Source organism: Falco punctatus (genome assembly GCF_963210335.1).
Source record: "Falco punctatus genome assembly, chromosome: 1".
Lineage (NCBI taxonomy): Eukaryota > Metazoa > Chordata > Aves > Falconiformes > Falconidae > Falco > Falco punctatus.
In genome coordinates this window covers 126,316,699-126,338,150 of record NC_137580.1, presented here as the reverse complement: position 1 = coordinate 126,338,150, position 21,452 = coordinate 126,316,699, and the positions used below count along the sequence as shown (strand labels likewise).

Below are 21,452 nucleotides of genomic sequence, written 5' to 3'. Positions count from 1 at the left end.
GGCCGGGGGCACACAGGGACAGGCTGGGCTGTGGGGCAGGGCCCAGGCAGCCCCCCCCCCCCCGAGGGGGAACCTGACTCCCGGCGGGGGCTGGGGGGCGGGGGCGGGGGGGGGGGGGGCAGCGCGTATAAATGCAGCTCCCGGCCGCTGTGCCAGGCAGGTGCCAGCAGGCACCCGCCGAGAGCCAGTGCTGCCACCCTGCCAGACCCTGGGCTGCCCGTGTCCCCCCCAGCCCCCTGGAGCCCCCAGCCCGTGCAGGACCCTGACCCACTTAGCCCTCCCCGGCTCCGAAAGCTGACCCGTATCCGTTTCGGTGGGGGGGGTCAGTTACACCTCGCAGGCAGCACAGCCGCGGCTCGGGTAACGCAGCGGCTGGGGGGCCGTGGCACCCCTCCGGCACGGTAAGAGAGAGCGCAGCCATGAAAAAGTCATGAGGCAACCAATCCTGGGACCTATTTTCGGGAACAATAACTGGGTGCTGCACTGACACCGGAGCTGTGAGGCCGGGGGGATGGCGGCAGCGGGAGCCATGGTGGCCGGAGCCTCACCGTGGCACAGTGGCATCACCGGTGCATGGCCGGTCCCCCGGCACAGGGGCTGGCATCGGGTGCCTGAGCACTTTGGGGTGCAGGCGGTGCCAGGGCCTGGTGCCAGCGTGGGCAGAGCCTGTCCCCCAGTGCCTGTGGTGGAGTGTGGCTGAGGCCAGGGGTCTCCGTGGCTGCGTCTGTGCTGGTGGCAGGGGTCCCAGCTGGGCAGGAGTGGGGACTGTCCCCTGCACCCCTGTCCCCCACCGAGGCAGCACACCCCACCACTGTCACGAGCTTCAGGCACTTTCAGCCCTCTGGCGCTGGAGGACCCCAGACCCTGGGTGACAGGGGGGTTGTCCCAACCATCCCCCCGGTGGGCTGGGGAGGGGGGAGGCCAGGACCCCAATCCACAGCTGCAGGAGCGATTTGGGGCCACAGGACAGATGGAGGCCAAGGGCCCCAAAGCAGGATAAAAGGTTTAAACTAATCAAAATGCCTGGCTAATTGGTAAGGCGCTTAGGGGCTGGCCGGGAGGCGGCGCGGCTGGAGGTGACCTGCTGCTGAATCAGAGGGGCCGGTAACCTTAGCCCGACGGGAACGGATACACCGCGGTGCCCGCGCCCGGATCGGGTTCCTGCCCAAGTTTTCCACCTGCAGCTCCGCGGCGGGACGGGTGAGAGCCACGCAGGACGGTGCCGTGGCCGCGCACCCCAAGGAGCCAGCCAGTGGCTGCCGCGGTGCCCCCTTGCCCGGGGTCTCGGTGAAAGCCCTGCTGCAGGTGACAGGCACCCTGGTGCCCGTCGCAATCTGGCTGGATTTGGTAATCCTACCCGTGGCTAATTAAACGGGCCGTGGCCCCCGGCCCACCCCCGGCACCCCCCTGACGTGCCGTGCCGTGCCAAGCCACCCCGCGGGGCCAGTGCAGCTGCAGCACCGGGGCAGTGCGCACGTCCCCGTGGGCGCAGCCGGCCCCGCCGCGACGTCCGGGCTCAGCAGGGCCGGGGAGCCCCCGCCAGCCCCCCGGGGGCCACCCCACGCCGGCGGAAGATGCCAACGAATGGGATCCACCAGGTCCTGAAGATCCAGTTTGGGTTGATCAACTGTGAGAGCCGGTACCTGACGGCGGAGAGCTTTGGCTACAAGGTGAACGCCTCGGCACCCAGCCTGAAGCGCAAGCAGATCTGGACGCTGGAGCAGGATGAAGCCAACAGCTCCGTTGTCTTTCTCAAGAGCCACCTTGGCCGGTACCTGGGTGCTGACAAGGACGGGAAGGTGCGGTGCGAGGCCGAGCAGCCAGGCCGAGACGAGCGCTTCAGTATCATCACCCAGTCAGATGGGCGCTGGGCGCTGCAGTCGGCCCCGCACCGGCGTTTCTTCGGGGGCCGGGAGGATCAGCTCTCCTGCTTCGCCCCCACCGTGACGGAGGGCGAGCTCTGGACCGTGCACTTGGCCATGCACCCCCAGGCCAACCTGCTGAGCGTCAGCCGCCGCCGCTACGCCCACCTCAGCGCCCACGAGGATGAAATCGCCACTGACAGCAACCTGCCCTGGGGGGTGGACGCCCTCATCACCCTCTGCTTCCAGGACAAGAAGTACAGCCTGCGCACCGCTGACGAGCGCTACCTGCGCTGCGATGGCACGCTGGTGCCCGAGCCCGGCGCCCGTACCGGCTACACCCTCGAGTTCAAGGCGGGCAAGCTGGCTTTCAAGGACTGTGACGGGAAATATCTGGCACCTACGGGGCCCACTGGCACCCTCAAGTCCGGCCGCAGCTCCAAGCCGGGCAAAGATGAACTCTTCGACCTGGAGGAGAGCCACCCCCAGGTGGTCTTCACGGCGGCCAACGGCAGATACGTCTCCATCCGGCAGGGTAAGGGCTGCCCGTGCCACGCTGCCTGCTCCCTGCCCACCTCGGGACCTCTGGCTGCTCCCGGGGGGTCCCCAGGGATCAGGTCAGCCAAAAGCACCCATAGCTGCAAAGGGCTCCATGGGAGTGCCCCTGGGACCACCCACCATGGGACGAGACCCTACAATAACAACCCCGTAGCGCAGCCTCTGCCCCGGGGAAGCCCTACAGCAACAGCCGGGCAAGGCCACTGCCACGTCCTGCACTGCTCCCTGGGCACACAGGTGACCCCAGCCCCCCTGTGGGCATGGGGCACCCAGACCCTGCCCAGGAGAAGGGCATGGGGCGGTCCTGCCTGCCCGGGGGGCTGTAGCCAGTGGGGCTGGGCTGGGAGCACCTGTGGGGCTGTGCAGGGCTCTGGGGGCGTCTATAGGGGTGTGTGTATGCACACACGTGTGTGAGCAGGGCTCTGTGGGTGTATGTGTACACACATGTGTGAGCAGGGCTCTACACCATGCCTGCAGGTTGTATGTGCAGCCCACGCACGCTTGTGCACGGACAATACTGCGCACGCACGTGTGTGCACAGCTCAACGCAGCCCATACGTGTGCGCACAGGGCTGTGCCCAGCACAGTGCGTGCAGGCGTGTTTGCGTGTGCACGGCTCTGCAGTGCTGCAGGTGTGCACATACGTGCAGGGCTCGGTGCAGCCATGGAGCAGGGGCTGAGCCTGGCAGCTCAGGCCAGGCAGGAGGGGCTGCTGGATGGGAGTGCAGCCTCCAGAGCCCACAGGGGTCTGTGGGGGTCCGCAGGCCTGGTTGGCGATGCTGTGCCCACAGCTCCCCTAACATGCCCGCCCTTGTGCCAAGCAGCTTAGGGCCGGGTACGGTGGTGGGCAGGCTATAAATAGGGGGTTTGTGCACCGTGGTGCTAACCAGATGGACGTGGTAGCAATCAGATTAACCAGCCCAATTAGCACGATTGTTTGCAGAAGGATTTACCGCTGCCGCAGAGGGGCCAGGGGAGGGAGAGCGCAGCTGCGCTCACCGGCACACGTGGCTGCTCCTGCCTGCAGGCGTCAACGTCTCGGCAAACCAGGACGAGGAGTTGAACCATGAGACCTTCCAGCTCCAGATTGACCGCGACACCAACAAGTGCAGCCTGCACACCAACACCGGCAGCTACTGGACCCTCGTGGCCCACGGGGGCATCCAGGCCCTGGCCACCGAAGTGTGAGTGGTGCCGTGCCACGGCGTGGGGCTCTGGGGCAGGGGGGCTGGGGGGGTGGACAGGCTGCCCCGGCTCACCCTCTCCCTCCAACACCAGCGCTGCCAACACCATGTTTGACATAGAGTGGCGCGGGCGGCGGGTGGCCCTGCGTGCCAGCAATGGCCGGTACATCTGCACCAAGAAGAATGGGCAGCTGGCGGCAGTCAGCGATGCTGTGGGTAAGTGCTGGGGGCGGATGGAGGGCCAGGGGTCCTGGCGGCAGTCCCCCCACCTCAGGGTGCTCAGGGCCGGGCTCCCATACAGGGGAGGATGAGGAGTTCACCTTGAAGCTGATCAACCGCCCGATGCTGGTGCTACGGGGCGAGCACGGCTTTGTCTGCTACCACCGCGGCTCCAACCTGCTCGACTCCAACCGCTCTGTCTACGACGTCTTCCACATGAGCTTCAGCGACGGCGCCTACCAGATCCGAGGTGGGCCACTGGGCGAGGGTCTACCAGGGTGGGGGGCTACCAGGGGTCTAGCCAGACCCTGCTGACAGCCCGTGGGGGCTCTCTGCAGGTCAGGGGGGCAAGTTCTGGTACGTGGCCAGCAGCGGCTCAGTGTGCAGTGATGGGGACCTCTCCGAGGATTTCTTCTTCGAGTTCCGGGAGCGGGGACGTGTTGCCATCAAAGGGAAGAACGGCCGGTACCTGCGTGGGGACCCGGCTGGCACCCTGCGCGCTGACAGCGAGTCCGTGCTGCGGGCAACGCTCTGGGAGTACTGACCTGCCTGGCCCCGGACCCTCCACTGCCGCAGCCCCCAGCCCACCTGGGGGCACTAGTTGTCCCCAGGCAAAGGATGGCAGTGGAGCCGGCAGCGGCACCATCCATGGCAGCTGTGTCCCGACCCGCCCTGACACACCACAATAAAGTCAGTCTGGATCACACCAGGGCAGCACCTCGTCTTCCTTCCCCCCTCTGCTGCACCCAAGATCCGACCCAGTCCCCCTCCCCATGCCCTGCAACCCCAGGAAGAGAGTGCTGCCCCACGGGACCCCCTAGGGAAAGGGGGTCCTGGCCCTGCCACAGCTCAGGGCCCCCCAGAGCTGCCAGGCGGTGGGCACAGGGCCCCAGGGTACCACAGGGGTGGCTGGGGGTAGGGGCTGGAGCCCAGAGAGGCTGCGATGCCAATGGACCCTCTGCCAGGCTGGGAGAGGAGGAGGGGGGCTGCAACCTGGCTGGGGACTGGGGGGGTGGGCAGCAGTGGAACCCCTCCAGGAGCTGGCAGGGCCCTGCTGGGAGATGGAAAAGGAAAAGAGACGGGCACTCGCTGAGCGGCACGATCGTTTTCATGGCAGACGACAGATTTACAGATACTGGAGCGGTGCAGGGAAGGACTGGGCCAAAACACACTGCACCACCACAGAAATACAAGATCATTTATAGAAACAACGGGGGAGTGGAAAACCCCCTCCCCTGCCCAGCAGAAAATGGGGCTCCCCCGGGCAGGCACCCACTGGGCACCCTGGCACAGCACCCTGTTTATCCTGATCCTGAAAGGCAAGGCGGCATGGGGGCACAGCCCACAGCCGGCACAGCACGGCAGCCGCTGGGAGAGCGCTAAACTACCACGGCTAGAATGATCCACAAGACAGCACGGCCCCGGGGGCTGCCCACCGGTGTGGCAGGCTGGGGAGGGGGGGAGCGGCAGGGCTGGGCTGGGCCAGCCCAGAAGCCCCCACTCTGCCGCCGGAGCCCCGCAACCCTCCGGTGTTGCCAACAACACGACCACAAAACACGCACACACACACACGCCCCCCACCTGGACCACCGCCAGGGCCTCCCTGCCCTCGCTGCCAGCCCTCCCACCCGCACCCGCTCCTCCTCCTGTGGGGGTCTCTCCCCGCTGCTGGCCTGGCAGGGCCCACCCCGGCCAGCGGGGCTCGGGGCCCCCAGGGTGCGCTGCCCACCCCCCTGCTCACAGCAGAACAAGGCTGGGGTTGCGGAGCTGCCTGTAGATGTGCAAGAGCTTCTCGGCCGTGGTAGCCCCCTCCTCGCCGAGGGGCAGCCGGTCGCGTAGGGTCTGCGCCTCCTTCAGCAGCATCTGTACAAGGGAGACAGAGCTTGAGACACGCGCATCGGTTTGGGGCTGCGGTGGGGGATCCCAATGGCACGCAGCGTACCAGGAGGGGACCAAGGCACAGTGGGCACCTGCCGCCCCCGGCACGGGCTTGCAGCTCACCTCGTGGTTGGCCTGGATCTGGCGCAGGTACTGCATGCGGAGGTCAGGGGGGCCCGAGCCCTGTGCTGCCTGCTCCAGCACTAGTGCCTGTGGGGAGCAGAGAGCGCTGCTGGGGCGGGCGGCAGGAGAGCCGGCTGCAGCAGCGCCCAGCCCCAGGGAGCCCCAGCCCTGGCTCGGGGCAGGAGGCAGGTCTCCACCTGGCAGCCACGCTGCCCTGCGCTCCCCAGGCCTGGCACCACGCTTGCCAGCACCGAAGCGCCTCCGGGAAGGCTGCCAGCCCCCACGTGCCACAGGGTCCGCGCTCTGTTTAGCTGCCAAACTGACCGGTGCCTGTTTCCAGGGCAGACGGCCGGCACCTCCCGGGGCTCCACGGCCCAAACGCCCAGAGCCGAGGCTGGGGGCTCGGGAAGGGAGCAGGGTCCGTGATGGTCCCACTCCCCAGCCCTGCTAGAGGGCAGGCTGGTTTGCCACACGGTGGTGCCAGAGAAACCCTCCCAGAGCACTCAGCTGTGGCTCCTGGATTTGGCCTGGGGGCTCTGGCTTGGTCCCTCGGGGCCACCTGCACACAGTGGCACAGCCCCGCAGCCAGCGGCGCTGAGCATACCTGGATGCGCCGGATGACGGCGTGGTGCATCCTGCACATGTCAGCCAGGGATGGGCTCTCCATCACGATCTCCACGGCCTGGATGGGACCCGCAGGGCTGAGGTCGTTCATGGCCACCTGGGACAGTAAGCACATCCACGCTGCAATCATCACCAGGCAGGGGAGGGGGCGAGGGTGGCCCCAGGACCCCTCCCCACAGGCACAGGGCTCCCCAAGAGGCTTTCCTCCCCCACCCGTACTCCTGCACCCCCCAAACCCATTTGCTCTACAGCCTGGTACAGGCAAACACAGCGGAGATGCTGCCAGCCCAGCTGGGTACCTCAGACCCCTTGCGCAGCCCCTCCGAGGGGCGTTTGCCCCCTCGTCTGGTGGCCACCAGGCCACAGGCGAGGCCTTGCCCGCTCCTTCAGCCCCAGCAGGAGCGGCAGCAGGGGCAGGTGCTGCAGCCGGCAGAGTGGCCGCTGGCCTGGCCCAGCGCTGCGGGGGGTGAGTGGATGCCCGTTCCCCGAGGGGACGCAGGCTGCCACCCCAGCAGATTTAATCCGCCAGGCTTAGCCCAAGCAGAATTAACATTGTCACTAATCACACTGGCAATATTAGAGCTCTCAAGCGTGAATCAACCTGAGCCAGGTCATTGCCAGTGTGCAGGCAGCTGGGCCCCTCGGCACGGGATCAACCAGCCATGGCAGGAGAGCTGGGCAGCAATTACTGTTTTTCTTTTGCATTTAGAGGGGGATTTTTGCATTAAAGAGGGACGAGCTGCAGCAGATCAGATTTACACCCTGAATCCAGCCCCATTTTCCCCTCACTTTGCAGAGCCAGCAAAGTTCAGCTGGTCGAACCAGCAGGGAAAGCCCATTTCTTACAGCAGCCAATCTCAACACCTGACTGGGGCCCCGCAAGCGGCTGAGGCTACCACATCTCAGTGGGGCTGGGCAAGAGATGGCCAGGAGCAGTAGACACACCGCTCCAGTGGAAAGGCTGCAGCAAAAAGCACCCACAAAGATCCTGAGGACCAGTGAAGGGATGCTGGGAGGGGAGCAGGCCCCTGTCTTTGCCTTCACAAGGCCAGCGTGCCGTGCAGGGACACAGCCACAGCCCACTGCCCTGCCTAGCAGGGAAACGACAGCATCTGGGGGACACACGCCCACCCAGAGAGGGAGGGAAGCGGCCACAGCCTTTGGGAAGTCCAGGGTTGGGAGAAGGGGGACTGGCAAGGCAGCCCACCCAGCCGAGCACACAAGCCCCAGCCCCACAGCACAGCAGCCAGCAGGCTCCCCGGCAGCTGGACCACAGGTGACAGCCTGGGGTCAGGATAGCAGGGCCATACATCACCCAGCTCCCTGGCATGGGCAAGGGGCTGCAGAACGAAGCCAGCTTCGTGGGACAGGCGCGGGGAGTTTGTCTGCAGGGCTAACCCATTCCTTGCCTCTCGGACAAGCAGCTGCACCTCGCCTCCGTCTGGTGCTGCGCCACGCACCGATGCCACATTCCCGCTGCTCAGCGCCTCGGCCCCAGCGTTCTCAGCCAGCAGCCAGCGCAGCGTGGCACAGCTCAGCGGGACATCTGGGGACAAAAGGAGAGAAAGCAGAGCTTGTTATGCCGCTGAATGCCCTCCCTGCGGCTCAGCAGCCCCACTCACGCAGGAGCCATGCAGCCAGCACAGGAGGAAGCAGTGTGTGGCTGGTGCAGCCCCTGTGAGGCCAGGGCCTGACGCGGGGGCCGCTTCCCTCCCTGCTGAGACAAGCTGAGCTTGGTCATGCAACTGCCACCGCATCCATGCGCCAGCGCACGAGCAGACATGTGCTGAGGTGGTGACTGTGTGGGGTCACGCAGCCCTCCTCACCCAAGGAAAGGGCTGGTGACCATCCCAGCCTGCACGCACAGGCTGTGACAGTGCCACCCCGGCCTCTCCTGGCATGGCCACAAGCCGGGATGCAAGCACCTCTGCCCAGGGAGATACCCCAGAGGCTCCTGAGACGCTCCTCTCCAGTGACTCACCCGAGCTGGAGGTTTTCAGCGTGTTTTTCAGCAGCTCCGAGGACACCCGGATGGATGCCGCTGACGGAGGCAGGTTCCCCTCTCCAGTGGCATGTGGCAGCTCGCCGGCTTTCACCCCCTTGGGCTCAGTCTGCTCCTGGGACACTTTGAGGAAGGTCTCCACAGGGTCTGGGGGGGCAGGGGGAGCAGCCACTGGCGGGGAGGCATCCAGCCCAGGGGGGCTGCTCTCGAAACGGAGGCACTGGAGCATGTCAATGGTGCATTCACTGAGGGGCAGGCAGATCCCCTCTCTGTCTGGGGAGAGGATGGGCGAGTCATCTGGCAGGAGGTCGTCCAAAGCCTCGGAGGAGTCTGAGCCGCTGCCCAAAATATCCCGTAAACTGTAGTAGAGAGCACAGGAGATGGTCAGAGGCAGGTCCAGCTTGGTGTCTGCAGCAGAGCCGAGGGGCAGTGTCAGCTCCCTCTTGTTCCCAGGGAGGAGGTGGTCGATGGGGAAGGTGAAAGTGGTGGCTGAATCCACGGATGACTCCTCCTCTAAGGCACAGGGGCTGGCCAGGAGCTGAACGCAGAGGGTCCAGCCCTCCTCCAGACTGTACTCGCTGCAGTTCTCCAGCAGACAGGAGATAGTAACGGTATCTTGGAGCAGGAGGCAGCTCCAGTTAGCAGTGACGGTGCAAGCAATGGGCTTCTGGCCTTCCTGGCTGGACAGCAAAGCTGCGCTCACATTCATCACCTGGTTCAGGCTGGCCAGGGCTCGATTCTTCTGGTCCACTGCTTTCTTCAGGAAGGAAACTCTGCAAGGGCAAAGTGTCATTGCTAAAACAGCGGGAGGGACGGCAGCCAGGACACTGGGTCAGCAACAGGAGCACAGCAGGGGCCAGTGCCAAAGGTTGCTGCATGAAGGGCACTGTGCTGCTGCTGCAGATGAGCCAAACAGCCCCCAGCATGAGCCCGCTGCCCTGAGCTGCCCCAAGCTGCCATGGGAACTTGCCAGCTTCTTCTCCAAGGCATGCTACACCTGTGAGTCTCCACCAGCTGAGCTGAGCCTGAGGAGTGGCTCCAGCCAGCCAGACCCCAGGAATCCCCCTGCAAAGGGTGACTCGCCCAGATCCCCTCCCCACATGCAGATGGCTCCGGAGGCCAAAGGCACACGCCTGCCCTGCCGGTTACTGCCAACTTGGCAAGGGTGGTGGGCCGTCTGGGAGTGCCTGGCACCCTGCCTCTCCCACCTTCTGCCACTGAGGCTGTAAACACCATCCTGCCCGCAGCGTCAGAACTGGCTGTGCCCGGGGGAGAGCGGGGCAGCCGGCGGGGCTGCCCCTAAACACTGGTTTTGTCCTATTGAAGGCAGGGGGGGCTTCCCAGCCAAGCTCCTGCACTCTGGGAAGGTAAACACTGGAGCGGTTACTGAACAGAGACCTCACGGCTGATGCAGAAAAGCTCTGCTCAGTGCCTATAAGCCCAGCAGCTCGCCAAGTGAGAACACAAGTGCGCCCAGTAGCCCTACCCTTTACCTCTCTGAGGTGTTGCCTATCCCGGACAACAGCTCCTTAATCCTCCGGCCAGCCTCGGCAGGCGTCAGCTCCACGTCAGCATCCTCGGGGCTGCATAAGTCACAGGTCATGAGGCGGCCTTTTGCAGACAAGGCCAGCAGCTCCGATTCACCTGTGGGGAGAGACCAGGGCAGGTCAGGCACCGAGGGGCAGCAGTGGGGGCCAGCAAGACAGCCAGGGCTTCCCCAGCGGCAGGGGGATGCAGAGGGATGGGGGAGCACAGGATGGCACCACCTGCCCCAGGACAGTGGGAGCCGCAGGTATCGCTTCCGTCTGCAGCAGGGTACAATGGAGACAGGACACAGACCACAACAGCACGCCCACCTCAAACACAGCTCCCTGAGAAGGGACCACCCCGCTGAAGGGAAACACGACCCCCCTCATGCCTGTCCTGTCCCCGTGGCTCCTGCTCACTGACAGCCCCACCGCCCCAGCCATGCTTCCCGGAGCTGGCTGCCCCCAAGCCAAGGCCAGCAGCTGGGGGCTGCAGCACACTGGGAGCCAGCGCTGCCATGCAGGGTCCCTGGTAGCGAGATGCATGCAGCTCTGCAGGCAGTGAGCGGGGTCTGGCAGAGGCAGGGTTGCCTGCCTTGCTCTTGCCTGGGTGCCCCAGGAGCCTCCCCTCGCTCACCTGCCCATTCTGGCCCCCTTTGCTCCTCATGCTGCCGCGGGGAAGGGGCTCAGCTATGGCTATGCGATGCTTTCCCCCCATCTAGGCACTCAGCTGCCTTCCTCCGCTCCCAAGACGGGGGCTGAGGATGAGCACCGCACCTTGCTCTGCGCCCAGGCCATGGTCAGGCACTGCACGCTGCCCTTGCTGAGGAGGGGGACACAGTTAACACCCAAGCTGTGGGGCTGGAGAGCGCAGAACGTGCAGGCTCCAAGCGGCCACACAGGAGCCCCCGGGCCAGACAGTGGCATGCCTGAGACCCCCTTTCTGCAGCGAGCCTCCTCCCGGCTTGCTCAGGGCTCCTCAGTGCGGGGCGCGCAGGGGGACAGGCAGGGCCAGTGCCCAGTGGGAACCTCTCTGGACCAGCCACCTCCTGCAACGCCGAGCAGAAAGGAACTGCGAAATGGGCAGGGAAGAGCCGGAGCTGCCAGCACGCCTCGCGTTCAGCCAGAGTTGGCATGCTTGACAGAAACGACTTACAAAAACGAGGGGAGTCAACAAGAACGGATGGAGGACGGAGCCCAATCTGGACCATAAGGAGGGGCGGAGACGTATGGGCTGGAATAGGCAGCTATCCTGCCCCACTCCACCCCAAGACCCAGTGCACGCCCCGCTGCCGGCAGTACCTTCTGACGCCCGAGAAGACAAGGAAAGAGCCACAACGCTACAGATACTTAAACTGGCTGGAGACAGGACAGGAGGCAGGACGCCAGTGCAGCTCTCTGTGTCTTCAGGATCGGAGGAGTCACCAACCCAGTCCAGGTCGACGGCAGAGATGTCCGAGTGCGTGCTGTAATACATTCGGCTGCCGCTGCTGCAGGCGGCGCAGAGAATGGGCCCACGCAAGTAGTACTCCCTGAGCTCCGGCACCGTCGCCTCCTCCCTCTGATCCGCTTTGACAGCCACCATCTTCCCGTAGTGGCCCACAGCCACCACGCAGTCACAGCCAGAGTCTCCAAAGAGCTGCTCGTCCTCAGCATCCTCTGCCGCCCTCCGCTCCGTTCTCAAGGCCCCAATGAAGACAATGGGCTCTTCCAAATGATGGAGGATCTTCACAGGGGGGTCTTGGTTCGAAACATCATGGCAGCCGTCAACAGGTGGTGAAGAGCTGAGGGCCTTCAGCGGCACGGAGCAAAGCTGTCCATCCGGGAAGCCACAGAGGATCATAGGTGACTCCAGCATGGCTGCATCAATCCCGAAGAGCAGGCTGAAGAGGGGCTCTTCCAGCACGAAGCCCCCCGAGCACCAGAGCCCCTCCCCGGACCCCATGGTGCCTGGGGAGGATGCACAGCACAGGACAGGCAGGAAGCGGGAGGGCGGGCCGTCCTCCTCCTCTCCGGGCTGGGGGCCAGGGCAGAAGCCCACCTCGCTGACCTGCCGGTATGGGGGACTCTCCTGCTCGGGACGCGGAAGCTCATGCAGTTTCATCCACCATTTGCCGTGAGCCTGGGACAAGGTGATGACAAAGTTGTTGAGGAGAGTGAACATGCACAGGCTGGAGTCTGGGAAGATGCAGGCATCCGAGTCCACAGGGAAGACACCGGAAGGGCAATTGCTTTCTTGGCCGTCGCCATCCGTCTGCTCCATTAACCTTCAAGCAAACAAGGAAGAGCTCTCAGCCAAGCCATGGGGCGAAGCCAGCTCTTCCCTTGGCTGCCTCTTACCCTGGCCCTCAGAAAGAAGCTCCCCGCAGCATAGCTTTTAGCATCTGCTGCAAGAGCGGCGATCCAGAGAGAGCCAGAGCTTCAAGCTGCATAAGGCTTCCTATGCCTGCAGGAGAACGGGCAGGGAGAGGGCAGCAGCGGACACCCAACACATCACCCCAGCTGTAGGAAGCAGCCCTGGGACTCCAGGGCTAATGGCATGGGGCTGGCTTGCATCCCTGGGGGTGACAGCCCGCTCACCTGCTCTGCTGGTCCAGGGAGACGCAGTAAATGCCACTCTGGGCACAGAGGATGTAGAGCTGCCGGGGCTGGGGCAGCAGCTCCACATGCCATACCCGGTCAGGGCACCGGTACACGGCCTGGGTGGAAAAGCAGAAAGAAATGTCACCTTCCTACAGCACCCAGAGGGACGGCGAGGATGGGGCTGCTCACCACAGGTGCAAGTGCTGAGGAAGCCACGGTGCCCACGCTGCCAGCCCAGGCAGAACTCTGCTCACCCGCACCAGGTGAAGAAAGAAACCACTCGCCGGACAATGCTCCCTCCCAGGCAACCCCAACGCAACTGCGAATTAAAGTGGTTATTTCCTGAAAACACAGGTTACAAGCAATTTCCAGGAATAACTCTATACCTGGGCAGCACCACAGCTCGTGGACCCTGCTGGGCTTTCCCAGGTGAGGGGCAGCTGCCCTTGGTGAGGGGCGGCAGGGGGTCTGGTGCAGGGCTGCAGGTAATGAGGCAGCCCGCCACTCATGGTCCCCGAGGGGAAGGAAAATAGCGATCAGAAAGCTGGTACATGATCTACTTTCCTGAGAAGGAGCGCAGTGTAGGAGGCAAATCCTGGTATTACAGTGATGGCTTTCTTAGAAATGATAATAAGAACAAATTAAAAAAAGAAGCTGTGTATAACTCGACACGACGACTGCTGTTAGTCACAGCAGAGACAATAGCGAAACCCTTTGTAGGTGAGAAATGAAAGGGATGTCACTTTGCTTCGGGAGGAAAGAAAACCTTTCTAGTTTAATTAAACGTTTGCTTGCAAGTTTAAGAGAGGGGCCAGACAGCAGCACCCCCCGCCCCGGGAGGGGCCTTGGAGCCGGGTAAGGGGGTCCAGCGCTGCTCGTGGAGTGTGTCTGTGGATGGGGAGACCGCGCAGAGGGATCCCAGGAAGGACTCTGGCCCCAGAGCAGGTGACCAGTGACAGGGGACGTTAGCACCATCCCGGTCCCGGGACAGCGGCCCCAGAGCACCCCGCTATCACGGGGGAGCAGGGTGAAGCCCCCCGCCGGCCCCCAGCCACTCACCTTCAGCACCTTCCCCTCCTGATCGTAGACGTAGACGAACTCGCTGCCGTTGGAGAGGTAGATCTCGTTCTCGTGGCACAGCACCCGGGGCTTGCCCGCCACCAGCCCCCCAACCGGGCAGCAGAAGCCGGCCAGGTAATCCACCCTGTGGCCCACCTGTGCCATGGTGCCGGAGGGGCGCTGCCAGCCTGGGGGGCAGGGATGGGGGTCAGCGCCGGGGGGTGGTGGTGGGGCTGCCCACACCCAGCTGGGCAGGGGATGGGGACCCTCCGGCAGGGCCCTGGGGGGCAAGACTGAGCCCGGGACCCCCCTCAAGGCCACTGACAGCCCCAGGCGCGCGGAGACCTAGTTCCACAGTCCCCACCCCCGGCCGAGCCCCACAGCCCCCCTCATCCCGCAGGCCCAGTCCCCCCAGGCCACCCCATACCCCATTCCGGCTCCCCCGACCCGCCCCCTACACCATCCCTTCAGTCTCAGCCCCCCCCCATCCCACCCCACACCTCAGGCCGCCCCCCCCCCCCCCAGCCCCCCATCGCCTCCCGGCAGGGCTGCGGGTACCGGGCGGGGGGCGCGGGCGGCTCCGCTTTACGGCTGCGCGGCGGCCGCCGCAATGGGCGGGGAGTTTGCGACAGGCCGTAAAGCCGCGATTGGCGGGCCCGGGGCGGCCCCCTGGGGTCGACGTACCGGGAGGGATGGGGGGTGTAGCCCCCCTCTCCGGGGGCATAGAGAATAGTGAGGCAATGCTAATGGTAGCGGCTTTATTAATAGCGAATGGGGGTCGGGGCCCTACCCCACCGCACGGGCCTGCCCTCCGCCCCCCCCCGCTCCCGCCGGTGGGTGCAGCTGCTGGGACCCACCGGCTTGGTAAGGCCCCTCAAGCTGACGCCCACCGTGCTGTGCCCCCCCCCGCCGGGGCCCGGTGCGGCTGCTGTGGGGGGTCGGGGGGCCTGCGGGCGGGCTGGGGCAGCCCCCGGCGCTGCGGGGGGGCTCCGGGGCCGCGGCCCCGGCTCAGCTGGTCCACCAAGGCCTCCGCCTCGGCGAAGCGCGCCGAGAGCCGCCCGAGCTGCTCCTTCAGGGCGCTGAAGTCCCGGTACAGCTCGTCCAGGGCCCCCGACAGCGATCGGATCCTGTGCGGGGGGAGAAGGGTGAGGACACGGGACCCCTGCCAGAACCTCCCAGCACCCCTCCCCGAGGGGCATCGCCGGTCCCCGCGGCCCCCTCACCTCCCGTAGTCGGGCAGCACGGTCTGGTGGTCGAAGAGCAGCAGGTTCCTCATCTGGGAGGTGATGGCAAACTTCCAGTTATCCAGCACCAGTGTCAGGTTGGCACAGCCCTTCACCGGCACCTTCTGGGCTGCGGGGACCGGGGGGACAGGCTGGCCGGGGCAGGACCCCCCCAGTAGCCCAACTGCCGCAGGACCTCTGCCCCAGCACCCCTCCAGCATCACACCCAAGGGCAGCTGCCCGCTGTCAGGCAGAGGTCAGGTGGGGAAGCTCTGGCCCTGCCTGTACACGCACGCTGGCCGCCCCTGCCTGGCGGGGAGGGGGTCCCCAGCAGTGGGGGCTTACCGTCCGCTCTGTCATCCCACGCCGCTGGCCGCTGCTTCAGCTTGGCGGCACAGCCCAGAGCCACAAGGAGCAGGAAGGGGAGAAGCCGCGACATGGCTCTGCTAGGGCAGAGCACAATGAGAAGGGCCCCGGCTGCAGGCAGGAGGGAGCTGGGCCACCATGTCCCCAGCGTCCCCAAGACAGGGACCCCGAGGCTGGGTGGCGATGGGGTGTCACGTTCCTGAGGCTGGGCACATGGGACCTGGTGCCACCGGAGCCCTGCCCACCTCCTACCTGTGCCGAGCTCCTGCCCGTGCAGATGCAGCAGCCACTGTCCCGGCTCTGCTGTCCCAGCTCTGGCTCCCCTGGCTCTGGCTCCCTGGGCTCTTGCTGTCCCAGCTCGGCTCCCCCAGCTCTGGCTCCGTGCGGCTCCTGCTTTTCCTTTTCAATGCGCTGGTCTGGCGCTGGGCCCGGCCGCACACAACTCCAATGCTGATTGCAAACAGACTGTCCGGCCGCAGTAGAGGCAGGAGACAGGGCACCGGGTGCCTGGTGATGGGGTGCAGCATCCCCCTGGCAGGGCGGAGTGTCCCAGCCCTGGCACGGCGCAGCCCCCGCACAGGAAGCATGGTGCTGGCTCTTTTTCAGGTGCTTTTATTTAACGTTACTTGCAGACCCTGTGCCCGGGTCAGTCCAGTCCAGGCACTGCACACTGCTGCAACCCCAAACACCAACAAACCAGGGGGGAAAAGCAAACTGCAGCCCGTGAGCCCCGCAGCAGGGCCGGGTGGCCACTCTGCTAAAACCAGTGGGATGAAGCCTATGGCAGAGCCCAGGCCGGCGCTCACCAGCAGCAGCGAGGGAGGCTGCCAGGCACAGGGGCGCTGGGCGTCCCCACCCCACTGCCTGGCTGAAGAAGACGGGGCAATGCTGTCCTGGCACAGGACGGGGCCTCATGCCTCACTCCTATGAGAGCAGGGGGCAGTGCCAGAACCAGTGCCCCAGGGGATTTAACCAAGACCTCAACCCGCAGCACCAGGGCAGGGGGTCTCCAGGATGGGGCAGCTGGTCAGAGGCCCCATGAGAGGGGGGCTGAGCCACCCGGGGCACTACAAGCATCTGTCCGCCCCCTCCCCAGCCCCAATAGTGCCCAGCACGGGGTAGCCCCCAGCAAGGGTCTACAGGGGAGAGAGAGTGGCAAGAGCATCGCCTGACCCCTGGCTCCAGCCTGTGGACTGGCTCCCTTACCGATAGGACACGCAGAAACGAGGTGGGTGCCCGGGTTACATGGCTCCCCCCAGCACTGCCTCGCTCCAAAGGAGGGGATAATCTGCTGCCTAAAGCGCCCCACATCTTCCCATGGAGCCAAACTGCAATCTGCGGGGTGACACGGCACATGGAGGGGATGTCCCTTCCACAGCCCCTGTGGTGACCAGGCAGGTGCCCAGCCGGCAGCCACGCTGGTGCCAGCCCCAGTGCACACAGACGTGTGCTGAAGCATCTCTGCCACCAGAGAGGGAGGGAGCGTGGCTCGGTGCCATGCGCTGCGGGAGCGGTGCCAAGCTGAGAGCTGGCACATGCCCACCCCTTGCCCAGTGTCGAGGGGGGCCCCGTCTTGCTCTGGGAGCACTGCCAGCGCGCAGGGCACAGCCTGGCAGAGCTGCCGTCTGGCCCAGCACAGTTAACAGGCGTCTGCTCGCTCTGCCCGGGCCATTTAGTGCGAAAGCTGTCGGTACCCCGGCACCCACGGCTGGCAGCAGCGACCTGCGTGGGCAGGGAAAGCAGAACAAAGCTGCATGCAGGGAGATGCCGAAGCTTCCCTGTCACCTCCACTGTGCTGGGAAGCTGCTTTGGGCAGGCAAGCGGGCAGGGAGGGAGGTGGCCCAGCTGGCCCAAGCCCCCGGTGCTCACCCCGGAGCAGGCTAAGGCAGCAACTGGGGTCGGCGGGGGGACAGCCTGGCCTGGCTGGGCAAAGACTGAGGTTAAGCGTTGGTTTCCCAGGCTGGGGGCCAGTGTCAAGGTAAAGCCAGGGCGCCCGGCTCCTGCTGCGACTAGGGGCTGCCCCTGAAAGGGAGCAGAGAGTAAATGGGGGGTGGGGCTGGAGCCACCCCCTTGCCCGGCTCCACACCCCAGGGTGAGGCCTGACGGGGGGAAGCTGAAGGGAGGACAGGGAAGGGACAAGCACCACTCCTGCTGCTCGAGGGTTTGCTCTGTATTGGAGTCTGCCACCGTGCTGGTGTGGCTAGGTCCGGGGCAGGCTGCACATCTCGCAGTGGTCAGTGCCCGGCTGGTTCATGAAGGTGCAGTGCTGGCAGGCCCACATGGCTGCCGACACGGCGTGTGTCGAGCCACCCATGGCACCGTACTCCTGTAGTCCTGAGATCTGGACACCGACTGTGCCTGCAAGAGAAAAGAGCCCAGTCAGAGCAGGGGGAAAGCACCGGGAACAGGCAGCGCCCCTGCCTAAACCCAGAGCAAGTTTTCTGTCCCACCCTCGGCAAAAGCCTCCCTGCTGAGATGCTGCCCTCGCCCCCAAGGCTGGCACCCTGGGGAGGCTCCCAGGGGGTGACAGATCCCAGCACCCCCCAGCTGGGCTCTGCAGCTCCCACACCGCAGCCCTGCTCGCTGCTCGGGACCAAGGAACAGCCTTCCTTCCATCCGAGCCTCCAGCAGCCTCTGCGGTGGCTTGAGATGCAGCCCCTGGCCAGCTTGGCCCAGCCTTGGCCTGAGGGAGAAGGGACTCCCCCCACCACCCCCCAGCGGGACCCCCTCCCAGAGGGACCCCCTTTCTTACTGCAGAGCTGCTCGATGGTGGCCCACTGCTCTGATTTCTTCCAGGTCTGTGCAAGCTCCTCATTCTTGGTCCTCACAGCTTCCAGCAACAAGCTGATGCTGTCCTGAAAGCCAGAAGAGGGAAATCAGCACTGGACACTCCTCTGGCACCCACCCAGGCTGGAGCTGTGACCCGGGAAGTGCCTCTTTGTCCTCCACCAGCCACAGCAAGACACAACTGTCTGCTGCTCCTTTCTAAAAGTCCCTTTGCGTTGCCCCAGTGAGGATCACGGGCAGGGAGCAATATGCAGTTTGTCCCTTCTGCTCCCCCCAGCATTCAGACACACCCCTAAACCCCAAACGCTTCCTTTTCCTCTGCTTAGAGTTTATCACCTAACCAGGCTGCAGCCATGCTACCCTGAGCGGGAAAGCGTGCCAGTGCTGCGGGCTGAGCCCAACTCCTTGGGGTGCCAACCCACCGTGCCGGAGCACCCCAGTGCCAGCCACGCACACAGCCCCAGCCTGATCTCCAGCTGCCCAGGGTCAGCCCGGCTGCCCTGCGCATGCGCAGTCCTCGGCGCCCTCGAAGCCTCTGGCAAACACATGGTCCCCTCTGCTGGCGTGCTGCTCGCGGCGGGACGGTCCCGCGGTGCAGATGTGAGCTGGGGGACTGGGCAGCTGCCAAGCCCCCGGTGCCCGGCCAAGAGCGGCAGAACTGCGCAGCCAGGAACTTGTTGGCCTCACCAAGATTTGCAGGCTCTGATCTAGTTATCGTTACAACAGGAATTTCTGATTCTGAGATACTTTTAAAAATGTTTCCAGCTCTCAGAGCTGCAGCCAAGTTGGATCTGTCTGGACTGCAACTGTGCTCATAACCTCCACCCCCTCACTGCTCTCAGCAGTGCCTTGAGAGCTCTTGGTCTAGCTGGGGGCTTTGGTTTCACTTTTTAAATCTTCTACCACCAGCTCAGCCTGGAAGAAGGGCTGGCTCAGCTGCACAGCCTGCACCCAGCTGGGGGACATGCCTGGGAGTGACAGGCTGGGTCGGTCAACTCCACAAATGTGACACCCCATGAGGAGCTCAAGGCCCTGGGGACAGTGACGCTGACACGACCTTTTCCTCCCCGTTACATACCCGCAGAGGCATGACCTCGTTCGTGACCAGGAAGAGGAGCAGATGGAAATCAGAAATGATGTCTAGGAAAATGGAGGAAGTATTTTGCGACAGGTACGTGGCCAAGCTGTGGAAGTCCTAGAGAGAAGGGACAATAATAAAGAGAATAACGACTTTATTTTCCTATTTGGATCCGCTAACAGATGCTGCAATATTCCTGTCTCTTTAGGACATAGGTTGCATGTGCAGAGCCCTTCCCGAAGTAAGATCCCAGGTTGGCTGACCGACTCGAAGCAAACAGCTTCCAGAGAAAAGGATCTTTGGGTCCACACTAGCTCTCCTAACCGAGCATCTGAACAACCCCAGCATGTACAGAACCGGTCTGAGACCCGAGAGATGCTGAGCAGTGGCCAGTCAGCTCAGCTCAAAGCCCAGTCCCTAAGGAAAAGAGGCAGATGAGGACAAAACAACCCCTTCTTCCCCATCCTGTCCTCTTTCCCTGCTCTTGAACCCAGGGCATCCTTAGCAAGGAGGATCAAAGCAGTCGTTGAGCAGCCACCCTCTCCCACTCTGCCAATGGAGCCCCAACAGGCAGACACCCCTTTCTCATGATGACTTCTGGAGGAAGCCTTTGACATCTTTTGCACAGCTGCCTTAGAGAAACAGGCTGTTGCTGCTTTAAAGCAACTCGAGCCTTTTGTGTGCTGGCAACACCCAGCGAGTGCCTCGAGCTGTCCAGCAGCTGCCTCGGCTCAACTCTGAGGGCCTCTTCCAGTAAAAGGTCTCTGCATTTTAAACATCCATCCAGGAAGAGAAGTCAGTGCTCTTGGAGCTGGAGTAACAGACCCTAGTCCTGCTCCTGTCCACAGGGAGTAGCGGGTCCCATGTCATCACCGTGGGGCTAGAGCTGGTTCGGAGACACCAGCCCTGGCACAGAGCGGAGCCCTGGTCCCCATCACAGAGCAGGCGGCTGGCCAGCTGATCGGCATGTGGACACTGCTCTGTGCAGGAGGGTGTCTGGCAAGCGCCGGACTGAACAGCGACGAGGTGACTTCAGGGCACAACCACAGCCGTCCCTTTGCAGATACTAGTACGTGCAAGGGAGACAGCCAGGCTATCTGTATTAAACACAGCTTTGTTATGAATCGCTCCTTACCTGAGTTTCTCCCAGCACATCGCGGTTCTCGATGGGGAATGGATTTTGAGAAATAGAAAAAGTGTAGACTGGATCCTTGGGGAAAGTTGTAGTAATCTGAAAATCCAAGAAAGGACGATCAGAGTGCTGACAGCAGGCGAGGCAAGTGTGATACAGGAAGCGAGGCTCCCGATAGCTGAGAGCAGCCATGGCTACACGAGAGCTCAGCCAGGAAGACAGCAAAGCAATTACAGCGGGGAACTTCTGACAGCTTTTAACATTTAAAGTGATATTCCAATCAGCACACCCCTTAGCTCCTTGGAATAGTTTCTAACGAATCTGGAGGGAGGTGTACTAAGCTTGTTTCTGGCAAGAGCACAGCATAATGCCGTGGAGAGCATCCCTCCCTGCAAAGGTCACCGGCACACCATAGCTCCCAGCACAGCTCTGCCCTGTGCCAGGCAGCTGCTGCTGGGGCTGTCACCCTGGGGGTCACCCTAACACCAAGGGGTGACAGGGGAGAGAGTGGCCCCTGTGTCTGGCCACAGGGTAGCCAGGGGACCCTGCTGCTCTGTTCAGGGCTGCAATGGGTGCCAAGGAAACACCTTTGCACTTGATTGAACAGTCACCCCACACCCTGGGTGCACTCGCCCTGCCTCCCCCCTGCACCCTGTGCTAACGGGACAGGGAACGGGGTAGTACAACATTGCATCCATGTTACTGAGCTCACAATCCAGTGTCTGAGCCAGCTTCTGACACTTAAACCAGTCCTAATTCTGGGGGCTTTAAAGCTTTGGTGTCAGTTACTGACTGCCAGGCCCTGTCGGTGAGGCCCTTTGTAAGCAGAGATGCAGAAATACCAGCCAGAACAGTATTAACCGGTATAATGTCTTTTTTTTGTTTTGTTTTTTTTTTTTTTTAAAGACAAAACACCACGTTGCAGAAATGCAGCTTTCTAGACTACTCCTAAACGCACGTTCCATCAACCTGTTTTCATCTTAATTACACCCCAGGTAGCCCAGAAACAGGTGCATTTACTACCTGAGTAATAAATACGCTCCAGCACTGCTGACTGGCACAGGACACCCAAGGGCCCCACACAATGGGCCCGTTGTTCCGGGCATGACATTTCTCCGTGCGAGTCAGACGTCCCAGCGTTGGCCCCAGTGCCGCTCTGATAAGCGATACACACAGCAGATAGCAAACGGGGAAGAAGGACAAGCCAGTGGAAGCCTCCAGGCTGCCAGCTTCCCCGTGCCCACGGGA

At 63.6% G+C, this 21,452-nt stretch overlaps 4 protein-coding genes across 8 annotated transcripts in view; 1 reads left to right on the top strand and 3 right to left on the bottom strand.

The window, feature by feature from the left end:
• The first annotated feature begins 575 nt into the window (after positions 1–575).
• FSCN2 (fascin actin-bundling protein 2, retinal) lies at positions 576–5,393 on the top strand. Its single transcript, XM_080389285.1, has 5 exons — positions 576–2,397; positions 3,448–3,604; positions 3,699–3,820; positions 3,906–4,073; positions 4,162–5,393. The coding sequence occupies exons 1-5, from the start codon at positions 1,575–1,577 to the stop codon at positions 4,365–4,367; spliced, it is 1,476 nt and encodes a 491-aa protein (XP_080245411.1). The 5' UTR covers positions 576–1,574; the 3' UTR covers positions 4,368–5,393.
• FAAP100 (FA core complex associated protein 100) lies at positions 4,914–14,355 on the bottom strand. Of its 3 annotated transcripts, XM_080389194.1 has the most exons (10): positions 14,177–14,355; positions 13,619–13,806; positions 12,557–12,675; positions 11,279–12,243; positions 9,944–10,094; positions 8,430–9,223; positions 7,759–7,994; positions 6,429–6,545; positions 5,825–5,911; positions 4,914–5,686 (listed from the first exon to the last, which is right to left on the bottom strand). In XM_080389194.1, exons 1-10 carry the CDS (start codon positions 14,340–14,342, stop codon positions 5,561–5,563), a joined length of 2,949 nt encoding a protein of 982 aa, XP_080245320.1. In that variant the 5' UTR covers positions 14,343–14,355; the 3' UTR covers positions 4,914–5,560. The 3 variants fall into 3 exon arrangements, 2 of the variants coding, with proteins under 2 accessions (XP_080245320.1, XP_080245321.1); XM_080389195.1 differs by lacking the exon at positions 14,177–14,355 and having other exon boundaries at positions 7,858–7,994; XR_013928439.1 differs by lacking the exons at positions 4,914–5,686; positions 14,177–14,355 and having other exon boundaries at positions 5,891–5,911; positions 7,847–7,994.
• Positions 14,356–14,362: 7 nt separating this feature from the next.
• Positions 14,363–17,216, bottom strand: LOC308064632 (uncharacterized protein). Of its 3 annotated transcripts, none has more exons than XM_080389368.1 (4): positions 15,460–17,216; positions 15,187–15,287; positions 14,842–14,971; positions 14,363–14,745 (listed from the first exon to the last, which is right to left on the bottom strand). In XM_080389368.1, the coding sequence occupies exons 1-4, from the start codon at positions 15,792–15,794 to the stop codon at positions 14,493–14,495; spliced, it is 819 nt and encodes a 272-aa protein (XP_080245494.1). In that variant the 5' UTR covers positions 15,795–17,216; the 3' UTR covers positions 14,363–14,492. The 3 variants fall into 3 exon arrangements, with proteins under 3 accessions (XP_080245494.1, XP_080245495.1, XP_080245496.1); XM_080389369.1 differs by having other exon boundaries at positions 15,187–15,284; XM_080389370.1 differs by having other exon boundaries at positions 15,187–15,318; positions 15,460–15,567.
• Positions 17,217–17,362: 146 nt separating this feature from the next.
• The window catches only part of NPLOC4 (NPL4 homolog, ubiquitin recognition factor), a 29,243-nt gene continuing 25,153 nt past the window's right edge, over positions 17,363–21,452 (bottom strand). Inside the window, exons 14-17 of the mRNA XM_080389208.1 lie at positions 20,208–20,303; positions 19,073–19,189; positions 17,960–18,062; positions 17,363–17,565 (exon numbers count right to left, since the gene is read on the bottom strand). Of these exons, the coding sequence (XP_080245334.1) occupies positions 17,408–17,565; positions 17,960–18,062; positions 19,073–19,189; positions 20,208–20,303 (474 nt within the window). The 3' untranslated portion in view covers positions 17,363–17,407. The remainder of the gene's footprint in view (positions 17,566–17,959; positions 18,063–19,072; positions 19,190–20,207; positions 20,304–21,452) is intronic.